This window comes from Candidozyma duobushaemuli, assembly GCF_002926085.2.
Source record: "Candidozyma duobushaemuli strain B09383 chromosome Unknown A_B09383, whole genome shotgun sequence".
In the NCBI taxonomy this organism is placed as follows: domain Eukaryota; kingdom Fungi; phylum Ascomycota; class Pichiomycetes; order Serinales; family Metschnikowiaceae; genus Candidozyma; species Candidozyma duobushaemuli.
The window spans coordinates 2461145-2483178 of record NW_020289901.1 but is presented as its reverse complement, the minus strand read 5'-3'; the positions used below and the strand labels follow the sequence as shown (position 1 = coordinate 2483178).

The 22034-nt window shown below is 45.6% G+C and overlaps 11 protein-coding genes across 11 annotated transcripts; 6 read left to right on the top strand and 5 right to left on the bottom strand. All coding sequences in view use genetic code 12, as the record gives it.

The window, feature by feature from the left end:
* Positions 1 to 180: 180 nt before the first annotated feature.
* On the bottom strand, positions 181 to 2313 carry NOP4 (mRNA-binding ribosome biosynthesis protein; the record flags this gene model as incomplete). The annotated part of the gene is made up of 1 exon (XM_025479694.1): positions 181 to 2313. The coding sequence occupies one exon, from the start codon at positions 2311 to 2313 to the stop codon at positions 181 to 183; it is 2133 nt and encodes a 710-aa protein (XP_025339167.1).
* Positions 2314 to 2927: 614 nt separating this feature from the next.
* CHL4 (Chl4p) lies at positions 2928 to 4262 on the top strand (the record flags this gene model as incomplete). The annotated part of the gene is made up of 1 exon (XM_025479693.1): positions 2928 to 4262. The coding sequence occupies one exon, from the start codon at positions 2928 to 2930 to the stop codon at positions 4260 to 4262; it is 1335 nt and encodes a 444-aa protein (XP_025339166.1).
* Positions 4263 to 4283: 21 nt separating this feature from the next.
* VPS16 (tethering complex subunit) lies at positions 4284 to 7073 on the bottom strand (the record flags this gene model as incomplete). Its single annotated transcript, XM_025479692.1, has 1 exon — positions 4284 to 7073. One exon carries the CDS (start codon positions 7071 to 7073, stop codon positions 4284 to 4286), a length of 2790 nt encoding a protein of 929 aa, XP_025339165.1.
* Positions 7074 to 7665: 592 nt separating this feature from the next.
* ELC1 (elongin C) lies at positions 7666 to 7971 on the top strand (the record flags this gene model as incomplete). The annotated part of the gene is made up of 1 exon (XM_025479691.1): positions 7666 to 7971. The coding sequence occupies one exon, from the start codon at positions 7666 to 7668 to the stop codon at positions 7969 to 7971; it is 306 nt and encodes a 101-aa protein (XP_025339164.1).
* A 515-nt stretch (positions 7972 to 8486) lies between these two features.
* On the top strand, positions 8487 to 10043 carry CXQ87_001141 (ubiquitin-protein ligase; the record flags this gene model as incomplete). Its single annotated transcript, XM_025479690.1, has 1 exon — positions 8487 to 10043. One exon carries the CDS (start codon positions 8487 to 8489, stop codon positions 10041 to 10043), a length of 1557 nt encoding a protein of 518 aa, XP_025339163.1.
* A 79-nt stretch (positions 10044 to 10122) lies between these two features.
* CXQ87_001140 (tRNA (uracil) methyltransferase) lies at positions 10123 to 11781 on the top strand (the record flags this gene model as incomplete). The annotated part of the gene is made up of 1 exon (XM_025479689.1): positions 10123 to 11781. One exon carries the CDS (start codon positions 10123 to 10125, stop codon positions 11779 to 11781), a length of 1659 nt encoding a protein of 552 aa, XP_025339162.1.
* A 516-nt stretch (positions 11782 to 12297) lies between these two features.
* On the top strand, positions 12298 to 13302 carry PHO85 (cyclin-dependent serine/threonine-protein kinase; the record flags this gene model as incomplete). The annotated part of the gene is made up of 2 exons (XM_025479688.1): positions 12298 to 12317; positions 12363 to 13302. 2 exons carry the CDS (start codon positions 12298 to 12300, stop codon positions 13300 to 13302), a joined length of 960 nt encoding a protein of 319 aa, XP_025339161.1.
* A 219-nt stretch (positions 13303 to 13521) lies between these two features.
* On the bottom strand, positions 13522 to 14736 carry CXQ87_001138 (uncharacterized protein; the record flags this gene model as incomplete). Its single annotated transcript, XM_025479687.1, has 1 exon — positions 13522 to 14736. One exon carries the CDS (start codon positions 14734 to 14736, stop codon positions 13522 to 13524), a length of 1215 nt encoding a protein of 404 aa, XP_025339160.1.
* Positions 14737 to 14899: 163 nt separating this feature from the next.
* Positions 14900 to 16555, bottom strand: ICL1 (isocitrate lyase 1; the record flags this gene model as incomplete). Its single annotated transcript, XM_025479686.1, has 1 exon — positions 14900 to 16555. One exon carries the CDS (start codon positions 16553 to 16555, stop codon positions 14900 to 14902), a length of 1656 nt encoding a protein of 551 aa, XP_025339159.1.
* Positions 16556 to 19027: 2472 nt separating this feature from the next.
* On the top strand, positions 19028 to 19948 carry CXQ87_001136 (uncharacterized protein; the record flags this gene model as incomplete). Its single annotated transcript, XM_025479685.1, has 1 exon — positions 19028 to 19948. The coding sequence occupies one exon, from the start codon at positions 19028 to 19030 to the stop codon at positions 19946 to 19948; it is 921 nt and encodes a 306-aa protein (XP_025339158.1).
* Positions 19949 to 20058: 110 nt separating this feature from the next.
* Positions 20059 to 21435, bottom strand: RPN4 (stress-regulated transcription factor; the record flags this gene model as incomplete). The annotated part of the gene is made up of 1 exon (XM_025479684.1): positions 20059 to 21435. One exon carries the CDS (start codon positions 21433 to 21435, stop codon positions 20059 to 20061), a length of 1377 nt encoding a protein of 458 aa, XP_025339157.1.
* Positions 21436 to 22034: the final 599 nt, after the last annotated feature.

Below are 22034 nucleotides of genomic sequence, written 5' to 3'. Positions count from 1 at the left end.
ATGTCCCGTTACGCATTATAGACCCCGTGGAGCCGTCGCCGCCACCGCTGCTTCTTTATTCTTTTGTACTCTCACCCACACATGCGGCTCTATGTTATTAATGATTACGAACAATAGCACTGCTACCCAGCTCACTTAACTATATTAACGATGCCATTAAGACTTATGCAAAATGTACTCCTAGTTCTTCCCCTTTCTGTTCTTTCTCTTCTTGCCGATTATCTGCTTGACCTCGGCGGAAAGTCCAGACTTATTGTTCTCCTTCTTCTCTTCCTTCTCCTCCTTTGGTGGTTTGGGGCCCTTGTTCATATTGCCCTTCTTACCCTTTTTGCCCTTCTTCTGCTTCTTTGAAGGCTGGGCATCATCATCCTTTTCTTCACCAGCATCACCTTCTTCTCTCTTTCTCTTATTGTTTCTGGCGATAAAGACCTTGTCCTTTCTTCTCTTGACGACTTGAGCATTCTCAATAGCGAATTCAACGATAAGACGTCTCTTAGTGAGGCCTTCAAGACTAGCGGCCTTCTTTTCTTCCTCATTCAAGCCAGCCATCACCTCTTCAGTCGTAACTTCGTGAGCATTAAGCCAACGGAGACCCATCAAAGCAGACTTGTGGTCTCTGAATTCCAAGAAACCATAACCTCTACTTCTGCCGGCCTCTCCAGTGCCCTTGATTTCCATAATGACTTTAGCTTGCTTGACAACACCGGTGTGTTTCGTCTTCTTTTTCTTCTCTTCCTCCTCGACATTCTTGACGTCTTCTTCGAACTCGTGCTTAGCTTTCGTGGAACGGCTGATTTCCTCCTTCGACAATGGATGTCTCTTTTGTTCCTTCACCTCTGTAGCAAACAGAACCACTGCCTTACGTCCCAAGGCTTTCAAAGCCTTTGATGTCATGGCTCTAGGAAGATTTCTGATGGCCAATCTTGTGAGTGACAAATGCAAGGTGGGGTTTTTGTTAAGCTGTTGGACACGCATCTTGTAAGACTTTTCTCTCACTTCCATATCTGTCTTGGACATGACCTCTGCGAGCTTTGAGTTCTGGGTGACACGACCTTCGTTCAACAAGAATAAGTTTCTTCTGTCCTTATCGCCCTCCTCTTTGCCGTAAACCTCCTTCCTTTTGTTCTGGTTTCTGTCTGCAAGACGACTGGCAGAACTTCTGTCGACTGTAGACACAATGGACAAGATTCTGCCTTGGTAGACATATTCAGGCAGAACATCATCAGAAATCAACATCGATGTAGACGACACGGATGGAGCGTTCAGTAGACAAGCATTGTAGGAGTCTTCATTTTTGAATGCAACGAAAGCGGAACCTCTAGCCAAACCAGTGACTTTGTCAATCACAGGCAATGCGTATTTAACAGGGCCAAATTGGTTGAAATGGGTAGTCAAGGATTCCTTGTCTGCGTCGTAAGGAATGTTTCTCACGAAGATAGAGTAAGCATCTTGTCTATTCTGCTTCTCTTTTTCCTCCTCCTCTTCCTCCTCTTCCTCCTCTTCCTCTTCATCATCCTCGTCCATGTCATCTTCCTCCTTCACCTTGTCACCATTGAGTTCGTCGAACTCAGAGTCATCTTCGTTTTCGGAGTTAACCTCAGAGTCCTCTTCCTCCTTCACCTCAACCTCGTCTTCATTTTCCTCCTTGACTTCTCTCTCTCTGGCGGTGCTTTTATCTTCTTCTCTAACCTGCTCCCACTTGGACTTCTCAATAGCCAAGTCAACAGCGACCTCTCTGCCGTCGATCTTCAAACCAACAGACTCTTTGACAGCCCTTTCAGCTGCAGTCTTCTTTTTCATCACCACAAAGGCAAATCCTTTCATAAGGCCACCCTTCTTAGTAGGAATATATGCATCATGAACACCACCGTACTTCAGGAAGAGCTTCTTAAGCTTTTCGGCGTCCTTACACGACCATGGCAAGTTTCTGATGATCAAACGGGATCTTCTCTTTTCTATTGGTGCAGCTTCTTCCTTCTCTCTGGGTTCGGTGCTGTCTTTACCTTTTCTGTCTCTTCTCTTTGCAATATCGACTCGAAGGAATCTGTTCTGGAATTTGACCTTCTTGGACTCGACCAACGCAGTCAATGTATCGTCTTCCATAGTAAACGAGACGAAACCAAATCCTCTGGACTGTTTTTCATCGTCGGTGACAACGACGGCATGCTTCACAGGAACAAACTGGGAGAAGTATTCCAGAAGCTCGGCTGTGGTTGCCTCTTTTGGAATTGCCCTGACGAAAAGGGTCTTTTTATCGAGGCTGTCATCAACCTCCTCTTGTTTCACGGTGGTAGCTTCCGTGGTTTCAGACATTATGTGTGGAGAACTAGCGAAAAGCGCAGAGATGAGCATCTCAAAAAAATGTACCTATACTGCACCATCAATGTATGGGGACTAGTTGAGTCCAGCCATAGTGCAAGCAATCTACGAATGGACCATATATTTGTTGACTTTCGCCGTATTTATTTTAGCGAGATTCAAGAGAAATAAAATGTTTTTAGTATCTGCGGTCAGTTTTTCGACCATTGACTTTGTGAGGTTATCAGTGTGACATGTATGTATATCCTTGATTCAAAGTGTCGGCTCTCGCTATGCCAAAAAAGTTGGATTGATGATTTTCATATTTTTTTGAATCTGAATTGGAAAGATCTATTGAATAGGTGGTATCCTTGCCATGGAAAGTGGGGTGCAGCGCGTTTTGCAGCCATTTATGCATACTTCTTCACCCACGGACACGGATATTATCAGATAAACTCTCCGTTCTTCTCAGAGCATACACACAAAAGCTAAAATTCTTACTTCCTTTCTTAAATAGCTCAAACTACACTTCCAGGAAGCATTTCTGACTTTCAATATATGTGGTGTACGGGTGTAAATGTGTAACCAAAATACAAACATGAGAGATCAGATCAATCATATTCAGATTCATGACAAGGACAAAGCACAAGAACGTACTACCGAACACGTACGTTCCGGTCCTTTCCAAAGATGTACTTACGGCGGTTCTTAACAGACTTCAAAAACAGAGTCTCATAGCGCTTATGCTGCTTTGGCCTCGACTCAAAAACACTCAACCCCAACTAGATAAGGAGAATGCGTCCCATAGCCAGGTAGAGCTCAACCGTATGGCACGGAATGATGCTGCCGAGATGAAAGAGAGTGAGAAGAAATGGACCAAAGCCAAGATCATTGATAAGATCTTATATGAGTACTGGAGCCGGGGTCTAAATCTTCTTCAGTTAGCTCAGGTCGACTGTCAGCTAATTGTCGATAATTCCAGTGCCTTTTTGTGGAACCTGTCAACCGTCAGGAATGTCGAAAATAAGGAGATTTCTTTATCACTTGATCCTTCCATCTTTCTCGACGCTTTGGCAGCAGAATTGAGTAAGCTTTTCATGTCGTATATCTACGTTTGCAAGCACCCGAAATTGCCCCTCATACTAGTTCGTGTCCAAGTCTTTGACTTGATGCCCCAACTCAGTCGTGGAAGAAAGCAATCCAGGTCACAGCAACCACATATAACGTCGCATAAACCATACATTTTGGCATTTCCTTGCAATTCGCCACATCTTATACATTCGCCTGGGGCTGACCTTGTTTCTCAAGTCATTCTCACGGTGGTGGAGAACTGCCTCTCCCACAATCGACGTGATCAACATCGCTTAACTACGCCGTCAAATCAGAAAGCTGTCAGGTCCCTCGAGGCCATGCATATCTTAAAAGGCTGTTCAAGATTCGGCAATAGTTTGGGTGCATGGACGCCCTACGCTGACGGAACGGTAGACTGTTCGCCTCTCGCAAGTATATCAAAGCAGCTAGATCACAAGGCGAAAAAAGAGACTGCAGTATCCAAGGAAGATCGCTTCAGAAAGCTTGCGAATATTCGCTTTAAGGGTACCGCAGGAGCAACTCTCAAGTCTACAAGACTCTATGATGATGTGAGGCCGCTTAAAAAAGCAAAAGTATCCAATGGACAACTGGAGATACAATTAGAGAACGAATTTGCATCTATCGCCCCGGTAAGGTTTGTTCAGTTCGAATTGAACGAGCAAGTAAAGGAAAATGATGACGAGCCGTCACTGGTTACTATGAAACTTATTGGGACAGATGTCTTCGCGGGACTTCATGAGTTGGCCGCTAATGCATTTGAAGAGGATTCGGCTGTCGTCGACCCAAGGACCATCCCAAGGTGGTTGACGGGCGAAGAAGGTATTAAATGTGGGAAGGTTAGAAATGGTCGCTTCGAAAGCGACCCGGAGTAATATATTGAAACATTGGGTAATCTAAATACGCGAGATGTAGCTCTTGATCACAGAAATAGTATCCTCATTTGATCCCCGGGCTCTTTTCAAGATACTTCGTAACATCTCGGCATCTTTATTGTTAAAAGCCTCCTCGGCTGCTAACTTGAATTCACCAATCTGAAGGAATAGATCAACTACCCTTTGATAGGTTGAATCATTAATGGCACCAATGTACACCGAGATGTAGGCTTTCGGAGCCCCATAGTTGATGCAAGTTTGAGCTATGACTGTCATTCCAATTGGGGATTTTAGCTTACTGCCACTGCTATTCGTGGTAATAAACTTATGTAAACGTTCAAACTCCCCTATTTTGGAATATACCTCTAGCACCAAATGCCAAAGTTTTTCTTGTGGTAATTTCTGATCCTTGACGATCTTAGCCGCAGTTTTTATTTGATGCATTTTGATCAACTTCACAAGTATATCTGTGAGTGATTTGACTCCAAAAAATGTCGTTTGGTACATCTCAGAAAGTTTTTTCTTAAGTTCTAGGATTGCAAGTTCCCTTTGAATGAGCTTAGTGTACTTCAGATTGTTCAACAACCCATGAAGTTTCTGCTTATGAACTTGAAAAACTTCCTCGTAGTTGCTGTTGTCCGAAACGTCATTTTCTTTCAAAAACTTTTTGACTTTAACCAAATTTCTTTCCAGGGATTTGCTCTCGTTCTTGTAGTAGGAGTCGACAAGAGAAGCGTTGTATTTTGCGATGTTTTGAACCCAAAAATTTCCAATCAAGTCGCCACTTATGAATAAGTTGTCCTGCAATATCACCTTTATTTCTTCATCCTTAAGAAGTTGTCTCGCTGATGTGTCTTTAAAAAGACCACTTTGTTCGTTTTGACTCAAAAGCTTAAAGAGTTGAAGCTTGGGAAGAGTATTCTGAAGGTGGAGGAGTAAAAGACGACAGAGATCAAGATCTCCTGCTTGAAAAGTCTTCACAAGAGCAAGCTCTGTTTCTTCGATCATCAAGTACTCCTTCATCTTAGCCAACATTGATGGTTCAAGATTGATGAGAAGCTTGCACAAATCAACTCTTCCCTCTTGGTAAGCAACATTAGAGATATCAAGCACGGAAATATGGTTCCTCTTCATGTCGCCAGGCGTGAACTTCTCCAACGAAATTAATTTTTTTGCCACAATTTTAAAGAGTTCATAGTCTGAGAGATTGAGCTCCTTTCTGATTTTGGAACAACACCAATGCGAATACACCAAATTTGTGAGATCGGGGAGCTGTACCAAACCGATGATCTTGAGAGCTAAGAGATGCTCTTGTCTTCTCAAAAGCATTCGGATAACAGTTTCCCAGCCCACTATAGTCACGACCTCGTATGTCAAGAATAGACCAAACTCTGAGGACCGGATTTGGTCAAGCACTTTGATGATATTGACAACTCTGAGGTATTCTTCTGCGTTGAAGTAATCATTGTCATAAATCTTGCCAAACGAGACGGCCTTTAAAATTGTTTTCTGCCATTGGGGATCAAATTCGTGTAACACGGCGTCTAAACACCCGGACATAGCCTCTCGGAGGGATTTCTCACTCTTAAGAAGTGAGATATTTGTATCTGCCTTCAGAGACTGTTCCCTGAGTTTGGATACACAATCCAATAGTATTAATGACGGATGGGTAGATCCAACCAGGTGTATATCAATCGATGATTGAGGTACGCGAGTGAGGAACTCTACCTTATTCGAAGTTATGATGCGGAGCCCATCTGGTTCAGACTTGATTATTGGTATAGTGAATGAAAGGTCTGATTCTGGGCTTTCTCGGAGCAATTGATCGAGATCAAAGTCCTCTTGATCAACAATGTCGTAGAAAAACGAAATGGATATCTGGTCTGGCCCAATCAATTTGATCTCGTCTCGCAAGGACAAAATGATGGCATCGTTACCGGCCCACTCAATCATATAGGGAGTACTTGATTCATTGGACGTATCATATTCTAGCAAAACTTTGTCGAACAGTTTTCGAACAACAAATATTTTTGAAGATTTCTCATTGAATATCGAGATAAGAGAGCCGTTATGTGAGACTGAAATTCTCGAGAAAGGCCCATCAGTAAGCTTTTGATCATCAAAGCTTGCAGTCTGCAATTTCAAATCTAGTTTCACAATATAAATAGTGTTCGAGTAGCTTAGGAGAAACTCGACAATCAGCTCACTCGCCGAGAGAAAAGCGATACAATTCACCAACGTCAAGTCAAAATGATTAAGTGAAAGATCAAAGTTCTGATATGTCTCCAAATTGGAGAGTGTGATCCTGTTTTTATGCCGAAGCACGAGGAGAGTGCCCCAGACTTGTGCTTCAATAACATCAAATGCTTCCTCGGTTTCATCATTCTCTAGATTGGTGATAACGTATTTTTTACTAGACTCATCTTCTTGGCCGCTCAAGCTCAAAAGGCCTTCTTTGTAAGAATATTCGTTGAAAGTGCCTTGGAAGTCCGTGTAGAGTCTGTATTTGCCGCTGCTGAGTACCACAAGCAAGTCCTCGTTATAGAACGTGAAATCGACAATGTGCTCTTGTGGTGTGGAATTGAATATCACAGACCACAACTTATTCCCGCTAATTGAGTACACATCGATCACGTTTGGGTATTGGGCCTGTCTTGAGGCTAATGCTATCAAGGTGGTGTAAGTTGAAAGGGCCACTCGGTAATTGGAATAGAGGTTTTCAATGGACCAATTCAAGGAGTCGTAGCATGTCCTAATGCTATAGTATACGTCATGGAGTTTCTGCCATGAAAGACTTGGATTCGTTAGCATTGGCTGTGTGGATGTAAGGAAGGTGAGTTATCAGTGCAGTTCGTGTAGATAAATATGGCTGCGAAACTAGAAGTACTACAAATGGAAGTGATCGAGAGTCAGGTATACCGAAATTGACTTCGAAAGTTTACTTGCACAAATCTATTCAAAGGTCTTGGTTAAAGTTATGTCATTGGAATCGAAAAATCAGTTTTGGGAGATGAATACATGATTGGGGAGCAATGACTTCGAGTTGGTTTACCCCAGTGCCGCAATATCGATAGTTTTTGAAGAAGTAGAGTATAATTGATTGATGCCATGTGTAAAATTTGAGCCGATTCTTTATTGGAAGATGTTGAAGGTTTCACTTACAAAGTACCTGAAAATTTCCTTCTCCCATTAGAACGATATCACTTATACACGAGTTCAACGATGGCGTCTGCTTGAGCTCTCAATTCAAGAAGAGTTTACCTACCGATACATCCAGATCTTACTTATAACAAAATTATTCAGCTTAAAGTGCAGTAATTATCTTCCCTCTATGTGGCTCTTCCTGTGCTATGTAGCTCTGCTCACCGCGAAATCAAGATCCATACTTGCCCTTACTTTCATCATGGCCCAACCGGACGCCTCCACAAGCTATATTACGCTTGTTTCCTCCGATAACCACAAGTTTATCTTGATGAAAGACGTGGCGCTGATTTCCTCGGTGCTTCGAAATATGGAGGAGTTTGAAGAGGGTCAGACCGGCAAGATTAACTTGGACATGGACGGCGAGATCCTCGACGTGGTGGTGAATTACTTGCACTATCACTACAAATATAAGGACCAGGAGGAGCTGGGCGAGATTCCTGAATTCAAGATACCCACCCACCTAGCTCTCGAGCTTCTAGTCAAGGCCGACTACTTGGACATATAAAGTGAACTGTTCCAGAGTGCAGATGAGGCTTGTCGGCTGATGATGACACCACAGATGAATCAAACTGTCAGGTTTATGACATTGAAATTCGAGGCCTAGCTTCGAACTGTGAATATCTTTTGGCGTGGGCCCACCCGCCTTCGTGAGGTTGGCCGAACGACCAAATGCCATACTCGACCCGAGACATTACTAAACCAAACCAGAACTTTCAAAAGAGAGCTAAAATACTCCAGATTGCGCTCCTCGACCACACCATCATATTCGTTCTGCCTCGTATTGCAGCAGGCAACATCCGCCTGTAGAATAGCAAGGAACTAGAATGGCTCCTGGCTGAGCCTGCAAACAATTGCCTAATAAAAATAGTCCTTATGAGTATCATCTCCTCGAAATTTGCCTCATAGTAGTTTCTGCCCGTATAATAGCTAACCCAAGTCGGGACCTCCTGCACGCATCACCCTACCTAGACTCCCTGGGGTAGCCACCACCTTATCGCCTTCCTCCTCTGAGAAACAACCATGACCCAGCTCTTGGACAATTTAAACAAGGAGGTGGACCTCATTGACTCTGCCGGTAGGTCGAGTCTTGACTCGCTTCTATCGGAGTCCGAAGACATTCTTGGCCAACTCCGAGATATGGAATCCACACTTGAAAATGAGCCCGACCTAGATCAAAGTGCCCTGCTGTTCGCCACAAAGGTCGATACGGCAACTCTGAAATGGTACAAAAACTCAATTACCAACTTGAAGACCTACAATTCCCAAATTAACAAGTTCAACAAGAATATCGTCAATAGTCATAAGTACAGAGTTGACTTGGACAATGCATACCCATTCCCACTAGTCTTGAACTCCTTCCCGGTGAAGGAGGTGACGAAGCAAGAAAGAGAAGAGCTTTCTGATAGTGATCCTGCGGCGATTTTAAAGCTGGACAACAGGCAGCACTTGATAAAGTCCATCATATTGCATTTGCTTAAGATTGGCCAGAGGGACGCAGTAGAGCTGCTTTTAGAAGAAATTGGTGAGGCTGAACTTGAGTCCAGTCAGCTAGATAACTTCAGAAAGCTACGGAAGATGGTGGAGGACATCAGAGAACGTCATGACCTCACCGAAGTACTCAAATGGTTCGAGGAACAGGAAAGTCGCAAGATCCTGTTGCACAGTGATGACATATCCTTCAAGTTCCATGTTCTACAGTTTGCCTTGCTTCTAGCAGGACTTACAGAGGACAAGCAGCTGCCTCAAATCGACTCTGCGTTGGCCGCTTACACGTATGCCAAACAGCATTTTCCACGCTACTTCAAAGACTTTCTTAATGAGATTGCTCCAATCATGACATTAATGCTTTTCAAGAGAGTTGATGATGACGATGGCGAGGATCAAAGCCATCTCAAGGAGAATATCATTCAGGCATTCCTACTGTATGGCTCGAGGAACAAGAGCCACAGTCGGGAGGTTGAATTCGTCAGCGAGATACTTAGCTGCTTTGACCTGCTCCATGACAATCATCTGCTCTTTGAAAACTTGTCCAACAAGTTTATCTCCGAATTCTGTGCGTCAATGCAGCTTTCGAGTGAGCTGTCGTTATTCCAGAGTCTTATGGCAGGTTTCATCAACATCCCCAACTTCTACAAGTATAATAACCTTCAGCGCAAGCTCGGACGTGGTAGCCGTCTGGGTGCTGTCAATGGCGAGAAGGAGGACTCCTCTGTTACCCAGTTATTCAAGCAGGACCTTCCCTTCCAATTGCCGGACACCAACCGGTTCTTGTTTAACTATCACCCCATTTTCATTTGTCCAGTGTCCAAGGAGCAATTGGTGCCACTAAGCACTGTTGCAAAGATCTCAGAAGAAGACGTGATGGACCCAAAGAGGAAGTTTACGCTTGTATCACCCTCGCAGAAATTGGTACCTATGAGTAACCCAGTAGTGGTTTTCAATCATTGCAGGCATTTGGCTTTGAAAGACAGTGTGAAACACCTTTCCCGAGGCGGATCCGAGGTGTTTAAATGTCACTATTGCTACAAGAAGCATAAGCTTCTGGATGTCAGCGACGCATACTTCATAGATTTGTAATGAATAACGGTAACTTTGGTAGTTGTGCTTGTATCCATCGCGAAAAATGTTGCAGCCATAATCTAGCATCACGAACTCCATGACGAAAAAACAGGACCCTACGGCCCTCATATCGGAGGAGTCGATCCTAGGAGACTCGTGGATTCCGATTTATGAGGAGCCTGTGGACTTTGAGGCTCTGCATTTCAACACAGCTATGAGCAATCTTATAAGAGAACCCAACATCAACTCCACCGTGATCATGAGAGCTGATGTTCTCGAAGAGAACAATTACAATGAGAACGGAGAACTCCTAGAGACCAAAAACTACAACCCCGATTTACCTGCTTTTAATTCCGAAGAGTCCGAGCAAGAGCTACTCCATAGAGACCTCGATGATGTGAAGCTTCGAACAGTACCACTAGAAGGTCTGAAAGTCAAGCTCTTAGACAGCTACAATGTAATTCGTCGCATGATTCCCAGAAATCCCTATAAAGACCATATCATCAATCAGACTTGCTTGGTGCTTCAGAGCAACCTGTCCAAGTCCATCTTGGTGGTGTATATCCCCCACATACAGCATATTGAAGAGGTTCCATTTTATCTACCACCCGTCGTGGCTGTTGGTATACTCTTTCATGAAGGTAAGCTTCTGATCCACTATGTTCCATTTGACGGCGTCAACATGAGGGCAATGGACCTCGCAGAGCGACCATTCAGAATAGCATTGAGACTTCTCCAGACGTCAGCTAAACATTCGTCGGGAGCCAAGCTGGGATACGAAAAGAGAGTCAAACACGACCTCGTTGTGCCACGAGTTGCTTTCCAGAACCGTTACATCTCCTTGAAAAAAAAGTATCTGGGAGAGTTGGTTGCAAACTGGTGCGAAAGCACAGATCCCAAGAAGCATGTTTTTGAAGATTTAGCGGTCGCTGCATTCCTCATAGAGCTCTGGAACGACAGATTCCCAGACGGAGATTTTCAATTCTGCGATTTGGGTTGTGGCAACGGTCTCCTTGTGCATATCTTAATTCTGGAAGGCTACAAGGGAAGAGGAATAGACGCTCGAGCACGCAAATCATGGAAAACATATCCAGCGGAAGTTCAAAAGTGCCTTTCTGAACAAATCATCATTCCTGGTGTCCTTCTTAAGCCTCATCCCGCTGTAGCCAAGATGGCACCTCACATCACTAACAATGGCCGTCTATTCCAGGTTCCTGAGGCCGATCTGCCTCATCCCAAGCAGGTGCCGCTAATGAAATACTACTCGTCAGCTAATCTTCTCGAATCATCTAAGGTTTGCACGACAGAGGACTTCCCCTCCAACACATTCCTTATAGGAAATCACTCTGACGAGCTCACTTGTTGGATGCCACTCTTCAACTTGCCTTTCGTCGTCATCCCGTGCTGTTCCCATGCTCTTAGTGGAGCTAAAATCAGGTACAATCCAAGACCAAATTTCGACCCTGTCACAAAAGCCAAGTTACCTCCACAGAACGTGTCTACCTATGGTGCTTTGGTAGACCATGTAGAGGACTTGGCAAATAAAATGGGATGGAACGTCGAAAAAGAGATTTTGAGAATACCAAGCACAAGAAATGCCGCCATTATTGGTATCAAAAAGCAAGAAGCCTTTGCTCAAGAGGCTGAGGACATCACTGAGATGAAAGTAATAGACATACTCGCTACAGAGGGCGGTGCAGAAGGCTGGGTCGAGAACTCCATGGCACTTATGAAGAAAAACCCCAAGAATCACTAGAGTGTATATCGGAATTAATGAGCTGATGTAATATTAATTCGTAGTTTTGAAAGAAGATTGTACTTGAATTGTCAGAATCTCCAGAAATGGCTGCGAATTATGCAATATTTCGTACAATCTGCAAGTGGTTACAAAAGTGAGAATGAAGAAAGTGTCTCCAAAAATCAAAATCAAGAGATTCCAAGCTACGTTTTATCTTTTTACCTATTTTGAGACAAATTGAAACAGGCAGATAATTGTTCTTTCATTTGAGAGGCTATGTCTTGAACTACCTAGCAACGACTGAAATACATCTACAGATCTATTTATAGACGAGTAAAGCCAATATTCAAGTGCAATTTGCAGTCAGCAGTGAAATGAATCAAAGATGAATCGAAAGAGGTTTAGATGAGCTGGCGAGCTAACCAAATCTACAACTCCTCCTTCAGATCTATATAAAGCTATCTTAATTTCCTGCACGTTTCAGCCTACTACAACGTATTATCGCCAACGCGCCTTGATCAAATCTTCACCAGTATGACAGGGTCCTCGTCTCAGTATGTTAAGCAATTTTGAAAGGATGTCAACTCAACTAACCGCAGGTTTCAGCAGCTCGAGAAGCTTGGTGAAGGTACCTACGCTACCGTGTACAAAGGCAGGAACAGGGCCACCGGGGCTCTAGTGGCTCTCAAGGAAATTAGTTTGGACTCTGAAGAAGGTACCCCCTCGACAGCTATTCGTGAGATCTCCTTGATGAAGGAGTTGGAGTATGAGAATATTGTTACTTTGTACGATGTCATCCACACCGAGAACAAGTTGACCCTTGTGTTCGAATATATGGACAAAGACTTGAAAAAGTACATGGAGACCCACGGTACGAACGGAGCTTTGGATTTGAAAATTGTCAAGCTGTTCATGTTTCAATTGCTTAAGGGCATCATGTTCTGCCACGACAACTCCGTCTTGCATCGTGACTTGAAGCCACAGAATCTTTTGATAAACCAGAAGGGTGAATTGAAGATTGGTGACTTTGGCTTGGCCCGTGCGTTTGGCATTCCTTTTAACACCTTCTCGAATGAAGTCGTCACTTTGTGGTATAGAGCACCTGACGTGTTGTTAGGATCAAGAGCCTACACCACTTCTATCGATATCTGGTCAGCCGGTTGTATCTTTGCCGAGATGTGCACTGGTAAGCCACTCTTCCCAGGAACCGCTAATGATGACCAACTCAACAAAATCTTTCGCTTGATGGGTACGCCGAACGAGAGAACATGGCCAGGCGTCTCTCAATACCCAAATTTCAAAAACAATTGGCAAATATTTGTGCCTCAAGACTTGCGCTTGATTGTGCCTAACTTGGATCCCATGGGATTGAACCTATTGACATCATTGCTACAGATGCGTCCGGAGGCACGTATCACGGCCAGACAGGCATTGCAACACCCGTGGTTCCATGAGATTGCAAATCCTACACCAAATCCGATGATGCAGCCCATGGCGGACCCCTACCAGCACCAACAACAGCAACCACAGCAACAATAAGAGGTAGCTTATCAGTGCGGGAACACTGACGGTGAGCGTTGTCCAGAGAAGTAACAACGCTGCATGCTATTAAGTGGTCTATACACAATTTACATCACTAGAATTATTTGACAGAGTAGGCAAGGGTTGTCTCTGCTTCCACTGAAATACCTAGACTCCCAGCTCAAGACACCAACTACGATTATCCACGCTTCAATCTATCGTTTCATTTCATTAACATTACATGTCGTCTAGCGACTCTATCGACTTGGCCGAAAGAAGCTGTCGTAATATACGCAGCTTAACTTCCAGGGTTAACCAAGCTAGTTCCTGTAGGGTTTCATGGTCCTTGATGGGACAATTTTCAAGTGCACGTTCAGCTAAACTGTAAAGACAATGTAAAGTGTCATCATCCTGTTGCTCTCCATCAGTCGACTTTTCTACCTTAACAATGCACTCAACGTACAGCTTGAAATCGTCAACAGTGTAGTTTATCTGACGTCCACCATGCTTAGCATATACGGGAAACTGTTCATAGGGTAGACGATCGAAGCATGCTCTGAGATAAGGTACTTCGTTTTCAAATTCACACCGGCATGTTTCAATCAAGCTTCTTATCATCAAGGCTTTTTCGTGGCTCAAATGTTTGTAAAGAGAGGTCGGTAGTATCAAGGACGGAGTCAGCAGTTGAATAGGTATTGATTCTGCTTGAGAAACAAGATCCTTTTCTTTAGCTACCTGATCTAGTATATCCTTGGGATCAGTGTTTTCGTCAGCGTCCTTCGCCTTTTTGAGCGCCTCAACTAACACATTGTATCTATAGGATATTAGAGCGTCACGGTGCTCGATCTGAGCAGCAATCTCTTCACCTGTTAAGACTTGAATTCTGGGATACCTCTTCTTGATGATTTCAAAAGCAGCACCGCTCATGAATTTGCGGTTGAGTGTGTCCACATCTATGGCATGTGGCTCATTGAAGACATTGCTTAGTTCCCTCAGTTGCATAACAGTAATCGAGCGAGCAGGTTCCACGGAAGTATCGTAGCCCTCAGCAGCGTTACTAAACTTCTCTAGCCACCCATCTTTCACATTGACGTTGAGATCATGAACCAAAGAATGGTCTAGCACCTTGAGGAAGAGCCATCGGTTATATCCCAGTGAAGGGTCATCTTCGACCAACTTGGGCGCTCTCAACACCTCGTTAAAGTACTTGGACAGCGCGGGAAGGCCATTGGATATACCTGCTAGTAGAAAGATCTCCCATAATATATCGTGTGGTAGTCTTTCGAGGATGGAGTCCGATGTCTCATTCTGCAGCCTTGATGTCCTTGCTCTGCGAACCTTCAGGCGGTCTATAGGAACAGCAAGGATTCTCCTCACAGAAAACTCACGCTTTGGTGGTCGTCTTCCATACTGTTTGCGTCTATATCGAAGGCCTGGAGCCACAAAGCCCATGAGCTGAGGATGAGAAGAGATAATGGCTGCGAAATACATCGCATACTATATACCGCATTCGATGCCCCAAGGGTCGCCCATGAGGCGCTTCAATATTAAAAGTTGCCTAGGCTACAATTCAGTGCTATATTCAATGTAATAAAATATGAACTAGTAGGGGCACTTAGAACTTGCCACCAGCCTTCTCCTTGAACTGCTCCTCGGTGACACCAGCACCCATGGCAGCAGTGGAGGTAACACCACCAGACACCATTCTCAACAAGGAGTCGATGTACTCGGCACCAGACCATTTCTGGTGCTTCACCACCTCGACACCACCCTCGATCTCGGGCTTCTGGACCTGCTGGCCGTAGGCCTTCATACCAATCTCGGCGTAGTTCTTGGAGAAAGAGTCCACAGCCAAGGCGGTGGTGTGCAAACCAGCCAAGGTGATGAACTGCCAGACGTAACCCAACTTACCCAATCTCTTGATGTAGGTCTCCTGGTCAGACACGCTCATGGCGGTGTTCCAGTTGAAAGATGGAGACAAGTTGTAGGCCAACCACTGCTCGGGCCACTTGGCCTTGACACCCTCGGCGAACTCCTTGGCCTGAGCGTAGTCTGGCAAAGCCGACTCCATCCAGATCAAGTCAGCGTAAGGAGCGAAGGCTCTACCTCTCATGACGGCACACTGAGTACCACCAATGTATCTGTAGTAACCCTCTCTGGTTCTGGAAGCGTCCCAGTTGAAGTAAATGTCCTTGCCCAAGATCTCCTTGGCAAGCTTTCTGGCCTCCTTGTGGGAGGTCTCAGACAATGGGTTGACCTTAGCGGTGAACTTGGCAATGGCACCGTCCTTGTCAGAGATGCTGGACTCCTTGATGGCGTCAATGACAGCCTCAGAGAACAACTTGACACCGGCCTTCTTGTTCCACTCGGTCTCAATGGCGGCCAACTTGTCACCGTAGATACCAGAAGCCTCAGCCTCGGCCATCAAAGAGCTCAATTCTGGGGAGTCTGGGTTGGTGGTACCGGCAATGAAGTAGTGGTCTCTGTGGTCAATGGTAGAGGTGATCAAAGTAGCAGCCTCAGAGTCGGTTCTGGCAACAGCCAAAAGGTCAGAGCCGCAGATATCAGCGGAGGCTCTAATGGCAACCAATCTGTTGATGTGCTCCTGGACTGGAACCAAGACCTTACCACCCATGTGACCACACTTCTTGGTACCTGGGGCCTGGTCCTCAATGTGGATACCGGCAGCACCACGCTCAATGAAGAGCTTGGTCAACTTGATGATGGCAGTCAAACCACCGTGACCAGTGTCACCGTCAGCGATGATTGGTCTCAAAAAGTCAGTGTAAGGAGTCTTCTCTCTCTCCTCCTTGGTCATACCCAAACGCTCGGCTCTCTGCTTTCTGTCGTGGAAAAGCTGGGCGAAGAACAAGTGCTCAACCTTGTTTGGCACAGTGTCGTAAGGGTAGTCAGCCAAATCAGGGGATGGCTCGTTAGAGGTGGAGGCGGTGGAAGAACATTGCCAGCCAGAAACGTAGATGGAGTCAACGTACTTGGCCATCTGGGACACGTGAATGGGGTCCAAGGCACCGAAGGTGAAAGAGGCGGTACCGTTCTTGTCGTGTTCACCCAAGAGCTTGTACATCTTCTTAGCCTGCTGGGAAGATGGGTACTCGATCTTCAACGAGCCTCTCTTGGCAGCAATCTCCTCTGGAGAATAGATACGCTTGGTCTTCTTCCAACGGGGCTGAGACCACCACTGCTTGAGCTCAGCGACCTGGTCCTGGAACAAACGCTCTTCTTCGTTGACGTCAATTTTGGTGTAAGGCATGGTTACTATGGAGAAAAAAAAGGTGCGATAGGTGGGAATTTCACCGCTTTATATATTGGGTGAGGTTACCCCAGACTTTCGGCATCTCCGTTCGCCCTGCAGCGACTTTCCAGAGGCCTACCGCGCAAAAGCTGGGGCCTCGGATATGCGGAGGAGCCCGAGTTAGCCAATAGCGGTCCAAGATCAGGGGTGTCAGAGTCAGAGTTTGACATACTCCTGTTCTGACTCCGAAACCTGGTCGGTGGACCGTCTTCCACTTGACTGCGATGGCGAGGGGCGGTCAATCTCAGTTTCTCACTTGGCTCCACTTTTCACATTCTGGCTGCCCGGAACACACGTACTGCACACAGCCCGGCACCACCACCCCAAGCACAAGCGATTTGGCGACATGCCTGGCAACGAACAAGAGGAAAACCGATCCCCGGCGCCGAGCTTCCGCTTATCCGAGGGCACCGCTCATTCACGCCCATAAAAATGAATCAACCCGTTGGACCATTTAAAACCGTCTTGTGACGCCCAACGCTGAAAATACTCATTTTGCGGCTGGCCCTCCTGTAAGCTCGTGCGATTCAGAGTCGTCTTGACTCACTCCAGTCACATGGCCCGGGCCGCGACCGCACAAGACCCGCCTGATCCAGCCATTGTTGCTGGCCTCACAACCGGTGGTTTTTTGTTCTCTCGTGATGGTAGTCCCCTTGCGGTGTTCATTGGTGGTGGTTTCTTCTCCGGAGGCGTTTTTAAAATTTCACGCCCGTTTCGTAGATAACTGTTGGGCTGCTTCTGCAGGGCTGGTTGCAAATTGATGCCCGGCCTCACCGGTTGCCCCGCTGACATCACTGGCTACAATGCTACCGTTCGGACTTGACTCCGACAAGGCCCCTCCCTTATCGGTGAGGCCGAGTGCCCCTCCTTGACGTATTCCGTCTTCCCTTTGCAGGTAGGTACTCGGAACATAAGTCAGGGTCGTCCAGAAGCCGCATTGAAATTTGGGTTTTTAGGAGATTTGGGGGTGTGGAGGGGGTTGGAGCAAAGTGGGAATGGCTTACTGAGATGGGAGAGGGGTGGCTACTATGGAGGGGAGTTGTAGTGGGTGTAAAAGAGGTGATGAAATGGATGGTTGAGCAGTGCAGCTATGGAGAAACTGAGCCGCTCCGTAGTCGCATAGCAGGTAAGGTCTAGTTCTCAGATCCCAGAAATGGAAAGCGTAATTGTGATTTGAGGAAGACCGAAGATCTTCGGATCTCTTAACTCACACCAAGTGTAGGTTATAACTTCAATAATCAACGACTTGAGACGGTCAATCGAGCGTGCAGCTCCAATCTGGGTGGTTAGCCCAGGCTGCTTTGAACGAAAGCATGCGATAAACAACAGGATTGTCACTTCTAGAGTTGCTGACAGTCAGACCAGGAAAAAAAAATTGTTCAGAATTAAAATAAAGATTTGTTGTGTAGTACGGCAACGCTCCTCCATCTGCTTATCAGTGTAGACGGTCGAGGCCAGGGCTCAAGTACACAACCGTGGACTGGTCCAAATCGTCAAGACTGGAATATCATTGGCTGGTTGAATTGTGACTTTTTGTGTTCTCTCTGATACTAACAATTTTGGATATCCCTCAATATTTACGACAACAGCGCCACAGTGACAGCAGTTTATTGCCGGCAGTTCACGCCGTGGTCTAATTAAGTGTCTTGCGCAGTGATTTTCGTGTCTTCCGCTCATCCATACTCCGACACCGAGATATCACCGAATTCACCGAATCTGTCACGGATCGCTCGCTAGCCATACTGGACCATGATGGATGAACGGAGGCGGATTTAGGGGCCAGCCTCGAAGTCTGGAAAATCCCGGAAAAACTCTAGTTGACAAAATTGACGAGATAGGAGACTTTCATTGGCTCAGTCCATCCGCAGGTCTAGTCTCGGTGAATAAAAGCAGACCGTAGTATTATAAGCAGTTCGTAAGTCAATTTATTATGATGTTCCGGGCACATTAGCTTGCAATATAGGGCTCCCCGCTATAGATTTTGTGTTTGAATGGGGTTTCTCATCGTTTTGCAACCGCTTTTTTCATGAAAGCCTCGAAGTAGTCAGCTAGTATTAAAGGTCTGATGCTGTCAACCAAGCTTGCCTAAACTTCTAGGATGCTCCTTTCAAATTCCATAACAACATCTTCGTTTTCTTTTCAACAAGGGTATCTTCCATGATTTTTCCTCCCAAATCTTATTCCTTCGCTTAGACTACCTTACCGTTTGTTGCCGATCATTGGACACCGGGATGAGACCACTTGCAATCCGTCTGCACTGCCTCACCTCTCGTTTAAACAAAATGCTTGGATCATGGGTGCTTGTTGAAAACTCATCTCATTGTTCGTTTTTTTTCTTCACAAATTTTTTTTTTTTCCTTTGTTTACCAACCGAGCCGGCCTCACCTTCTCATGGTAGATCGCACTGCATTTCTAGATACTACACTGTCAATGATAGAGTCCTACATTCCCCAGGAGTACCTCCAGTACTTCCAGTACTTTCCGGATGCCCAGAAGGTGACGAATGCTATCATCCTGCTGACCCCTTTGTTCACCTACGGGTTGGCCTGCTGGGGAATATATAGAAACAAGTCCTCCATGGGCTTTTCCATAGACATCTGCTTGTCCATGCTTGTGCTGTCCATCCTCAGGATCCTATATTACTTTGTGACTCCATACGAGATATCGCTACTACGCCAGTCATTTTCCATGGTTTTCATCCAGTGTTTGCTTCTAAGAACGTCGTTGAAGTACAGACCGAGTAACTACAACCCGGATAACTTACCGGAGCTTCCAGACTTGCTGGAGGAGCTAAGCCAGGTTCCAAAAGCATTGGTATCTCCCTACTCGTACGACCAGTCAGAATTCTACATCCACCTGATCTCGTCGGTGCTTCAGTGGATATCTGTTTGGGGCAAGCAGGGACTTCGGCTTTTTGACGTTTACTACAAGAGGCCTGGGTGTTTCTGGCAATGGATAGAGCAACACAAATATTGGCTGTTCATTGGCAAATTCACGTTGCTTTTCACGGTTCTTACTGTGTTCTTTCAAAAGTCAGATGCATTTGGTTCCACCATAGGCTTTATTGGTCTCTTCGTCGAGTCGCTCCTTCCACTCCCACAAATATTGCTCTTGAATAGACTTGGCCTGGTCAAAGATTTCAAACTGGTTTTATTGGTCCTGTGGCTCTGCGGTGACCTTACCAAATTGAGCTACTTGTTTTTCGGAACGTCCCAAATCTCCATCATATTTATACTCGCAGCATTGTTCCAAATGAGCTTGGATCTCGTCATTCTTTACCAATATTTCCATTTCAAAAAGTCTGATCAGGCTGCTCCTGAAATCCCCTTGTACAACATCCCCTCGTCATAGATTCATAGATGAATGTTAATACTAATACTAGAAAACTACAATCAATTGATGGTCATATGTATATGAATTTCGTAAAAAAAAAAAAAATAACGTAACTATATTAAATAAACTTAGCACACACTGAGGTACTCAACATTCTCCTTGGCGCTGTTGATCAAGTCAGCCGCGTCCCTGCCGCTGATTCCGTGCTTAACCTTTATGTGCCTCGACAAGGCGTCGCCTCTAGAGAATGTCTTCGACTTGCCATTACCTGCTCCTCCATGCTCGCGTCCTTCGCAAATCACACAACGGAATATCTTCTTCTTTGCCGCATGTATGGTCTCCTGATGTCTGATCAAATCGTATGGTCGACTGAAGTGCTTGTGACAAGGCGTTCCAGTAGATGGATTGATCATAGTACATTCATGCGTTGGGTTGTTGGCGGTTATCTCTGCTGCTGTGATATGGTGATCTGTGAATGGCTGCTGGGGCATGGACCTGGGCTCGTCTTCCCTCTTGAATAAATCAACATGATTGTGGTTGCCGTGAAGGTCCTCAACCATGACGTTTTCGTTGTCTGCCTTAAATGCAATCTCCTGCTCGCTGCCGTAATCCATGCTATCAGAAGTTGGAGCTCTCTGTAGCGTCTCCATAAAGCCACCTACCTGAGGAGCCTGGGAAGGTTCCTCGAGAGGCGAGCGGAATGGAGCAAAGCCAGCTGGGGATGGGAACTGCAACTGGGGTTCAGCTGCAGATTCCATCATGTCATCAAAATCATCATCCTGGAAGTAGTTGTCATCATCCTCGTCATCGGAGTCATCACTGAAGTCGGACTCCTCGGCGAGGTTGTCCATCATCACGTAATCACTTTCGAATCCAGGAACTGGAACACTTGCAGGGCCAGTGCCTAGATGAGATGACTTATCTAGGTCGCTGTCCATGATGAAAAATGAGTCGTCAGTGCAGTTAGGGTAAAATGAGCTGTTATTAGTCATCAATGAAGATGGCTGAATGTCAGTGTTAAACAAGTAGAAATCTTCGTCGTTGTACTTCTTGACGTTTCCAACATCAGGCTGCTCTAGCGTTGTGATGCGTCTCCTTCTAGCGGGGAAGGTGTTTCTCTGGAGAACCTCTGGTCTGACGAAATGCTGCTGGGATGGGGATGGGTATAACTGAGCGTTGCTGTCGGGTAGTAGGTCATCGCTAGCAGCGTTCTGGTTCAATGCATCGGTGTCGTATTTGGAGTAGTCGTTGGAGTCAAGGAGAAGGTTGGGGATCGTGGAATTCACCTGTGAGCTGGAGCCGTTGACACGGTTGTAGTGCTCGACAAACGACTCAGGGATATTGAGCAAGTTTGACAAGGTCTGTGCAGCGGAGGATGGATTCTGAGCGGGATTCAACGATGGCGAAGAGCCAGCCATGCCACCAGGGGCGGGCTGGTACAAGTCATCATCCATAACATCTGTTATAGTCTTCTTGAGAGGGGGTAACACTGCCAAGGAGGTCATTATTTCTTCGACGGTTTGAAAGGTCTGTCTAGACAGGTCTGACAAGGCGAAAAAACGAGTGTTAGGGGAAGTTTGGGTCGAAGATTCGGCTGTCGATTCCACAGAAGCTTATGGAAGGATAGCGAAGGGCTTCGAGTGCTGACAAGTAAAAATAGCTTTTTAGAAGTACGGAATTCAGAAATGAACTCAGTAGACACACCAGACGTGATACGTGGTGTGGGTGGCGAAAGTGGTATAAAAGTAAAAAGCTATAGTGTAAAAAAAATCACACTGAGAAATGGTGGCAAATATATAGAGCTTACTAATGCAGGCTGAGGTGGCGTGCAGCACTGAAGCCTCAGTGCTGAGATAAGACATATTGGGTGCGAAACGCAGGTGAAAAAGCACCAAGGTCCTCTGAAACTGGGTGTACAACGTAGCTATGAAAATATAAATTATACTGGCAAGATCCTGGAAGCGCCAGCTTTACTATGGTGCAATCCATATTTCTATAAAACCATTCTACCTCGAAGCGACCCGGACGCTCCCTGTGGATGTGACTTAGTAGGTCACAAACTTTCTCCGTGTCCGAGCGCGAAAAGGGCCCAACCTAGCCCTGC